At 39.6% G+C, this 8891-nt stretch overlaps 3 protein-coding genes and 2 non-coding genes across 5 annotated transcripts in view; 2 read left to right on the top strand and 3 right to left on the bottom strand.

The window, feature by feature from the left end:
* Positions 1 to 3141, top strand: part of CBG21363 — a gene marked incomplete at both ends in the record, with an annotated part of 4955 nt that extends 1814 nt beyond the window's left edge. Inside the window, 4 exons of the mRNA XM_002646906.2 lie at positions 241 to 550; positions 2505 to 2765; positions 2810 to 2952; positions 3001 to 3141. Coding sequence (XP_002646952.2) covers positions 241 to 550; positions 2505 to 2765; positions 2810 to 2952; positions 3001 to 3141 — 855 coding nt within the window. The remainder of the gene's footprint in view (positions 1 to 240; positions 551 to 2504; positions 2766 to 2809; positions 2953 to 3000) is intronic.
* Positions 3142 to 4037: 896 nt separating this feature from the next.
* Positions 4038 to 5900, bottom strand: Cbr-col-72 (the record flags this gene model as incomplete). Its single annotated transcript, XM_045242900.1, has 3 exons — positions 4038 to 4114; positions 4158 to 4721; positions 5648 to 5900. 3 exons carry the CDS (start codon positions 5898 to 5900, stop codon positions 4038 to 4040), a joined length of 894 nt encoding a protein of 297 aa, XP_045097289.1.
* Positions 5464 to 5535, bottom strand: CBG28230. Its single transcript has one exon. It is a non-coding gene (tRNA).
* A 419-nt stretch (positions 5901 to 6319) lies between the features above and the next one.
* On the top strand, positions 6320 to 6391 carry CBG28342. The gene has a single exon. It is a non-coding gene (tRNA).
* A 235-nt stretch (positions 6392 to 6626) lies between these two features.
* CBG21361 overlaps positions 6627 to 8891 on the bottom strand; it is a gene marked incomplete at both ends in the record, with an annotated part of 8468 nt that continues 6203 nt past the window's right edge. The window contains 5 exons of the mRNA XM_002646904.2: positions 6627 to 6821; positions 7209 to 7397; positions 7626 to 7892; positions 7940 to 8070; positions 8115 to 8212. Coding sequence (XP_002646950.2) covers positions 6627 to 6821; positions 7209 to 7397; positions 7626 to 7892; positions 7940 to 8070; positions 8115 to 8212 — 880 coding nt within the window. The remainder of the gene's footprint in view (positions 6822 to 7208; positions 7398 to 7625; positions 7893 to 7939; positions 8071 to 8114; positions 8213 to 8891) is intronic.

Below are 8891 nucleotides of genomic sequence, written 5' to 3'. Positions count from 1 at the left end.
TGTTCCTTTTGCTCTGGAGCTCTGTTCACATACAAGATACAGTATTCCAAATAATACCGTTTTGTAGTACTCGTGGAGCTCTATCATACCTAATTGAGTTGGTTCGAAAACATTGATTCTGAAAGAAGTTATGGCAAGGCCCGCGAAGGCCCGGCAAAGACCCGGATTACAAGTATGCTAACAAGTGGATTTTTAAGGAGGCTACAAGCCTAGCGTTTTCTACAAAGATTCAAATTGCAGGACTACCTCTCCACCCTAACCGGTGGATCGCGAATCCCCTTAATCCCGGACCCTTATCTCAACATGACATGCCCGGCAATCAACTCCAGGATCCGCCCACACCATCTACACTTTGACCCTCTCAAGTTATCCGGAACAGCTTTCGCCAGAATTGTGTACACTGATTATGAGTTCATCGAAAAGCAAATTCAAGTTTCCTACCATCCACAGAACTATTTTTGCTTTGCGGTGGACCAAAAATCACCAGAAGAGTTTCATGAGAAAATGAGAAAGCTGTCAGAGTGTCTACCAAATGTTATAGTGTTGCCTGGTGAGTGCTAAAGTCAGGAAAAATTGTGGAAAGTGTAATATATGCGTTGTTTTTATGTAGCGGTTAGTGTTGGCACCGAAATGGGGGTAATAAAGTCAGTGATAATGATAAGAAACTGATAATATCAAAATTGAAGTCGGTCAGACAATTCCCTGTTCACTACACTTTGAGGCGGGTCGAAGTTCACATGTTCATATTGAGGCTTAGCCTTAATCAGTTACTGTGAAACCTGTAATAGAAGAGCACTCAACTTTCAACTTTGGGCCAATTTTTCTCAGTTCCAGTGAAAGATATTAAAAAGCTGTCAACTGATAAATTTTTGAACATAATATGAAACTTTCTTTAGTTGAAAACTTTTTGATATCTTGCATAGGAATTGAGGTGATTGAGCTCAAACAAAAGACAGTGTGCGGGCCCTTCTATTACAGGTTTAAAATATTAAAATCTGTCAGAAAACGTGTGTCGTATATTTGGCCATACAAAAAAAGTGGAAAAGAGAAAAAGAGAGAGTGGGAGAGACACTCCCGTGTCGCATCAAAAGGAGTACTTCCCCAACCTTGACCGCGTTTTAACACATGCTAAAGTACACATATTTCTGTTGGATTGCCATATCAACTTTTAATTAATGATCATCGTGATAAAAAGTACATAATTTATTAAATAAAATCGACAAAAAAGTTTTACAAAATGCAATTTTCTTTTCCCAATTGAACACGGACACTTCCTGGGTTGTTTTCAATCCGGTGTTTCTTATTTTCTCCATGTTGCGATTTCCTCTTCCTTGAATTATTAAAAGGGCATCGATAGTTTATATTATGAAGTTTCATTCATTTTTGTCATTTGTCTCCATGAAGAACCGTCCTCAACTTCTGGACAAGCAAACTCCGTAAACACTCTGATAGAATGCCCCGAAATCGTCAAATTTAAGCTAATATATCTCACTTCCTATGCAAGATTTCAAAAAGTAGTCAATCAATAAAACATTGGTGATATTATGATAAACATTTTGTCAGTTGACAACTTTTTGATATCTTCTACATGAACCGAGATAAATTGACTCAAAGATGACTGTTCCCATCCTGAACGAAGCCTACCCTATACGTGCACTTTGAACTCATTTATTTCGGTTTTGAGAGGCACTAAAAAGTAGTCAACTAATAAAATTATTATCATAATATCAGCAATATTTTATCAATTGACCACTTTTTGATATCTTTCACAGAAAATGAGATATACGGGCTCAACGTTGACGGTAAGGGAGCCTTTCCATTGATGTTCCAACGTAGTCCTTGTTTTTGCTTTTCTATTTTGAAAACCTGTCACTGTAAAAAAATAAAAACATTTATTGAATGAACAGCTGGAGACGTTTCAAGTATGACATTTTGAAATTAATGTACTCTTAGGAATGGGCTACTCGGTACATAACTAAAACTGTGAAAGTACATAACTAAAACTGTGAAAAAGAAATTCTGCGCAAAAGAAAAAAAAACTAGGACAATCTGAGAATAATGCAACAGTGGATGGACGCCGAAGATTTTGGACTTTAGGCGGGAATACGGCAACATTATATAGACTGGTTTTCCATGTGGAGAAAAGGGGGTCGTGTCCGAATGATGCGTGAGAGAACATACACATACGTAAATGTATGGGTGGTAGACGTGTGAAGGTCAATAAGTGCGGGATATCGTGTACGGGGCATTTGGGAGGCAAGACAAGGAAAACAAGTAGGGTCAGAAGATCGAAATGGACTAGAAATTTGAGCCTAACTTTTGCAAGTTGAGTTTTCTAGGTCGTCATGGTAAATTATGAAGTAATATTCACGTGGTATTCACCTGGTGTGGTTCTGAGCCTCGTACGACAGGGCCTTAAAAATTCAACTCGTGAAAGTTGAAATATCAAAATGGCCTAGAAAGAACCATATCAAAATGGCCTAGAAAACACAGTATCTGTTCAGCCACCGAGTCCTATGACAGCGAAGGTCACAACAACAACTTGGCACACTATAAATGCATGCAGGAACTAATCTCCCGACCCGGTTGGAGTTATCTAATGCTTCTTCAACAACACGACGTTATCACAAAATCAGTATATGAACTAGATCGAATCTTTGAGCTTCTCGATGGAGCCAACGATCTGTGGATGGCTAAAGAGATTGCAAAAAGGAGAAATAAGAAGTTGAAATGGACACCAAGAGAGTTGAGAATGTTTGGGAATGGTAGGCGATTCAGGCAGGCGGGAATTCAAAATGTTTATCTTTAGACTCTGCTATCAGCAAGGAGGTGTTGGATTCTGAGCTGAAATTCTCAACAGGATATGTTCAAGGAAGTCTTTCAAGAGATACTGTAGAGTGGATGGTGCGAAAAGTTGATCTTTCGGTTTTCATAGATCAGTGGAATCAATCAGTAGGTTTTTTAGAGGAAGGAAGTTCTAATAGCCCTTCAATATTCCAGAAATACGGTGGCGATGAGCAATATCTCACTAGCTTGAATATCAATCCGGCTCTCGGAATGCCAGGACACTTCACTGATGAATGTCTGAAACAGGATGTTCCAGTTCCGGGAATCACAAGGCACAGAATCCATGCATCATAAAATCTGAACCATTATGAAATTTCAGATTCTCCATTTGGGCACAAGGCAGCTCAAAACAGTGTGCTACGAAAAAAGTGAGAAATGAGTTGTGCATTTTTGGAATTGAAGATTTTCGCGGGGTTTCTGGAATTCCGGCCCTCATGTTTAACAAGGTAGGAGTTATCAGTGAACATTTTTTTGAGAATTTTTCAAAAAAATATATAATTTTCGAAAAAAAATCAGAGTGTCATTGATGACATTGCTTTCTCCCTTTTTGGTCACTTTTACATGGTGGCCTTACTTCCACAAGACTGGGTTTTCTAGGCCACCACCTTTTTTGCCTGGCAATTTTAACATGGTGGCCTAATTTTTGCAAGTTTAGTTTTCTAGGCCACCACCTTGTTCAGGTTAACATAACTCTTGTGTGTTTTCTAGGTAACTTTTAACATGATGGCCTAACTTTTGCAATTTGAGTTTTCTAGGCCACCATTATGTAGGAATTGACTAGGAATGACCTGTAATCCATCTGATTTGTTTTCTAGGCCATTTTAACTCGGTGGCCTAGAAAACCCAACTTACAAAAGTTAGGCCACCCCATTCAAATTTGACATTTTCAGATGATTCCCGCTTTTGACTATTCCATTGTGGAATGTACAGCCGAGCTCATTTATAACCGAACGTTTTTGGGTCAAGTCAACGATGCATTCAATGAGGAGTTCTATAAAAATATGGTTACGGTAGGTCTCGAAAATTTCAGAAATTTGGATTTCCAGGAAAAATACGAATTTTCAGGTACAGTACCATCAGTATCACAATGATCCCGGCTACGTGCTGAATTGCACATCTGATTATACACCATTGGAATATGATAAATATCTGTTTTGATATTTTTAGAAGCTTTTTTAATATTCGGGTTATTATACAAGCGGTTCAAAATTAATTAAAAAATTAATAAATGCTTTATTATTTCCATTAAAAAATTTAATATATCTTGCTCGACGCGGCTCTTGCCAATGCACCTCTCTTTGGACACTTACAGTATCCCGAGTCGGTTCCTGGCACACCATCCGGTCCAGGATTCCCACTGAATCCTGGGAAACCATCAGTGCCTGGACCTCCTGGTTCTCCACGTGGTCCTGGTGGCCCTTGTGGTCCTTGGTTTCCATCTCGACCCGCCCATCCTGGTGGTCCATTCTGTCCAGGTGGCCCATTTGGTCCCTTGTCTCCAGTAGATCCCTTTGATCCCCGAATTCCATCTCTGCCGGGAGATCCTGGTCCACCAGCTTTTCCAGGTTGCCCTTCTCGTCCTGACTCTCCTTGTTGTCCCATTGGTCCGTTGTTTCCAGGCCGTCCAGAGTTTCCATTGTGTCCCGGTTGTCCTGGAAGTCCTGGTGGTCCCGGTGGTCCTCCGTATCCTGGCTGTCCACGTGGTCCGGGTGGACACTGGCGGCACGATTTCTCATTCGCGTAATCGGTTGGTGGAGTGATTCCAGTGGTTCCTGGCTCTCCTGGAGACCCGGGTTGTCCTGGATTTCCATCCTCTCCGTTACGTCCAGGTTGTCCCTTTGGTCCGCCAGGGCAAACGTTCTGACCATCGCATTCTGGAATATTTCAGATTCAAAAGTACCATTTTCAGGAATCTGGAGCTTGGATGTCAAGCTTCCGATTACTTCAACCAAGTAAAACTACAGCTGAAAATCATTAAAAATTAGCTAAAAATCATTTTTGAAATTTTCGAAAAGTTTTAATATTCGCTTAAACTTCCCCTATCTTTTAAAATTCAAATTTCTTAGAGATCTCATCTGTCTAGCGCTTGAAAATGAGCAAGTTTAGTTTTTCCAGCGCGTCGCGGTCGTGCGTCGCGTGTCTAGGTGAATTTTCAAAATCGGCGGAGCCTAGTCGAGTTTGGGCTCGTTTTGAAGCTGGTAATGAGCTCAAAAATGTAGAAAACAGTGAAAATTGAATTTCAGATTTTTTTTCCTACCATTTTCAGTGATTTTTGTGCTGAAAACATTAAATACAGGTCTCTTTCAGAAATCGGCAAATAGCTGAAAAATGAAAAATTTTCGAAAAATGTTTTGAATGCAAAGTTTTCAATCTAGGTCAGTTTTACACCCTCCGAAATTTTCAAAGTGATTGGGAACTTGAAAGCCGAGCTCCAGTGTCCTGAAAATGCCGAAAACCAACAGAAAAAAATGCGTTTTTGTATATCTTATTGACCGGTACTGTAACTTTACAGCTTTTAATTCAACAAAAACTTTGGTCGGTATTCGAAATACAGAAAAAAGTCTTTCAGCCTTATCTACGATTCCTAAAAACTCCAAAAAACGTTTTAAAAAACAATGCCTGCTGCTGGAATCGAACCAGCGTCGCCACGGCCACAACGTGGAGTACTAACCACTATACTAAGCAGGCCGAGAGAACAGGCGACCAGTTGACGTAGATATGTCGGCCGACCAGCGGCGCCGCCCTCTACTACGGAAGCCTTCCGTTTGAGGCGGTGGCGGAAGCAAAAAAGCATACTTACGACATTCTCCGGTCTGTCTCTTCCTGTTGTAATTCGTGGCTCTTCGGATTCTAGGATAATCGTGTCGAAGCTCTCCAAGTTGACTTCTGGCTTCAGTCTCCAGCACCAAAAATTCGTCATTATGGACTTTCAATGCCTCGGTTATAGCTTCCATTCTATGAAGCATATAAGGAATGTAGGCCAGAGTACAAGTGATAACAAGTACTGAAGTTAGAATAGAAGAATATCCGACAAAATCAGTGAACCAGCCCATTTTCAGAGATTTGCAACTGCTGGAATTGGATCTGATTAGTCTTTTTATATAGGGGCGAGGGACAGGGAATGAGGCAAAACAAAAGAAAAGAGATGTACTTGTTTCATGGGAACTTGTTTAGAATGTTTTTGGATACATCCCTTTTATATATCAAAATCGTAGGAAGAACAGATAAGTGTGACCTTCTAGGAGACATTTTCTAGAAGACGATTGAAGAGGAAATTGGCTTAAATCTATAGGAACCACAATATGATAGTAAAACTATCAGAAAAATCTTTTAATTGGAAACTTTTTTTAATTTTCTGAAATTTGAAGTCGTCGTAAAAGCTTTTACAACTACTGATAATGCCCCCACCCTGCTCACGCAGCCCTCCGCGTCTCCCCCTTTCTTATACGCCAACTGGTCGCTGGCACTCTTGGCCTGCTTAGTATAGTGGTTAGTACTCCACGTTGTGGCCGTGGCGACGCTGGTTCGATTCCAGCAGCAGGCATTTCGTTTTTTTTTCTTCTTTTTCGTTCTTTTTTAGGCTGTAGATAATGTTCTTTTCGTCTATTAATTGTCCATTATCGTTCAGATATTTTCTTCTGATAACTGGACTAGATTTTCTTTACATCTTTCTTTGCATTAAGCATAATACATACTAAATAATAATGTTGTTCTGATATTATTTCTTCGAAAGAGATAGAGAGAATAAATATAGGAGATTTAATAAGCAGTCGTGTTAGTTAGTCCCTCTTTTTGGAACCGCCACTGGTGCTCGGCGAGAGTAGAGGATTTATGTCCACATCTTCATCATCCTCTTCTTCTTGAATTGTGAAATTTTTCAGAGATTTTAGACAGATTGCTTCGTTTTGCTGGATTTCAATCTCTCGTTCGATATCGCGAACGGTAATGTAGCCGTCACGATCTTCATCAAGTTCCTGGAAAATGAGAAGATTGGAAAAAGTATATTGTACTTTGATCTCAATTATCTTGGTTCATACAAAAGGTAACAAAAATTTTTTATTGATAAACTATTTATCATATTATCAGCTACATTTTAACAGTTGACGGATTTTTGATATCTCTATATAGGAACTGAGATAATGGAGCTCAAAGTGTAGTGGGTCTCTAATAAACAAATACGGTACTTGCACTTCAAGCTTAATTATCTTCGTTTCTTCAAAAGATATCAAAACTATGTCAACTAATAAAATGTTTATCATAATATTGGCTCCATTTTATCTATTGACAAACTTTTGATATCTCTCAAAGGAGCCGAGATAATTGAGATCAAGGGTAAGCAAGCCTTGGGCAAGCTGACCCACCTTGAATCTCTTCGCCGAGAATCTAGCGATCAATGGAGACAACGGCTTCAAATCGTCATCTGCCGATTTTGATCTATAGATGCTTCCAGCTGGTAGTCCGATGGTTACCGCATCAATGACCTGGTGAGAAGCAGTCAGAGCGAATACACAGCGTGTGTACTTGATGAAACCGGCTTCGTCAACTCGGCCCTGAAAAACTACAGTAAAGCCTCCAAATGAAGGTTCCCCACACTGTTAAGTTTGGGCTAATTTTTCTCGGCTCTTATGAAAGATTTTAAAAATGCGTCCGCTGATAAAACATTTCTGATATTATGATAAACAATTTATCAGTTGACACCTTTTTCTATATCTTTGAAAGGAACCGAGATAAATTGGCTCAAAGTTAGGGACCCTTCTATTACAGGTATCCGAACAAACCTTTCCCTCCACATCCATCAAATGGAATGCGAATTGAGCACGAGACGATGGATTGATATGCGAATTGCTCATTTCTGACGACTTCCCGTCATCCGAAAGTTCCCAAAGACAAATGATAAGGTCCTCGAAAGTGATCTGTTGATGTTGTTTGTTCTTGATGATTGCTGAATAGAGCCTATCCACAAATGCAGAGTCGTTGGCTTGCGGAAATAGACTACGAAAGACGATGCGCCATTGGGACTCGGTCATTCGCCCGTTTGAGCACTTCTAAAGACATTTTTTATGTGCGGAAACTCAAATTCAGGGAAGGCTACCTGCTTGAAGTTCCGATACATGAACATGATCCATTTCCGATCGAATCCGGTCAACTGAACCAGTTGATCAAGTCCTGGAGGCTGGGTGTTGAATGGGTTGGATAGAAGGTCCTCCACATCGATTTCGACTTCTGAATTTGAAGAATAATTGAGTATTAGGATGCTGTAGAGTTACCATCATCATAGAAGCACAGCCAGAATTGACAGCGACGGAATCCCCAGTAAATGGCGTTGATGAATCGGTTCCTGGTTGGTTGACGAGAACCAAAGTGTCTGGAATAATTTCTCTGAGACTAAAAAGTGATAGCTGGGAATTCATAATTCAAATTTTAATACATACATTACACTTTGAAGCGCACTTCTGACTATATCCTAACCTACTCTGTCTGCTCATATAGAAGCTATACGTCCCATTTGAGCCTGCATATCTCGATTCCTATGAGCGATAACCAAAAATGGTCAACTGACAAAATGTTTATCACAATATTAACAATGTTTTATTATTTGCCAAATATTTGATATCTCTAATAAAAACTGAGATAATCGAGCTCAAAGTGAACGTATAATGTGGTCTTCTTTTAGAGCCGACCCGGCAGATTATCACAGTTCCTGTAAAAGATGTAAAAGATGTAACAAAAAACTATCAACTGATAGAATGTTGCTGATATTATGATAAAAATTTTGTCATTTAACTATTTTTTGATTGCTTTAAAGGGGGACTCCGACCAAAAATTTTTATTGCATTAAAATGTGTTAAAATTTATCTATTTTCCTAATATTATTGCGAAAAAATTCAAAAAAAATCCGAAATCCCCGAAAAACGGCGTTGAAAAGGAAGAAAATTCAAAAAAAGGTGCCGCCGGGGGACGAGTATTTTCAGTGAGAAACCTAGGCCACGGCAGCGGGCGCCTTTCCAACGTGGCAAATTTTCCAGATTTTTTTCAATTTCATG

Source organism: Caenorhabditis briggsae (genome assembly GCF_000004555.2).
Source record: "Caenorhabditis briggsae complete genome, chrII, whole genome shotgun sequence".
In the NCBI taxonomy this organism is placed as follows: domain Eukaryota; kingdom Metazoa; phylum Nematoda; class Chromadorea; order Rhabditida; family Rhabditidae; genus Caenorhabditis; species Caenorhabditis briggsae.
Note: the sequence above shows the minus strand (reverse complement) of the source record. Positions and strands in the feature narration are given on the sequence as shown.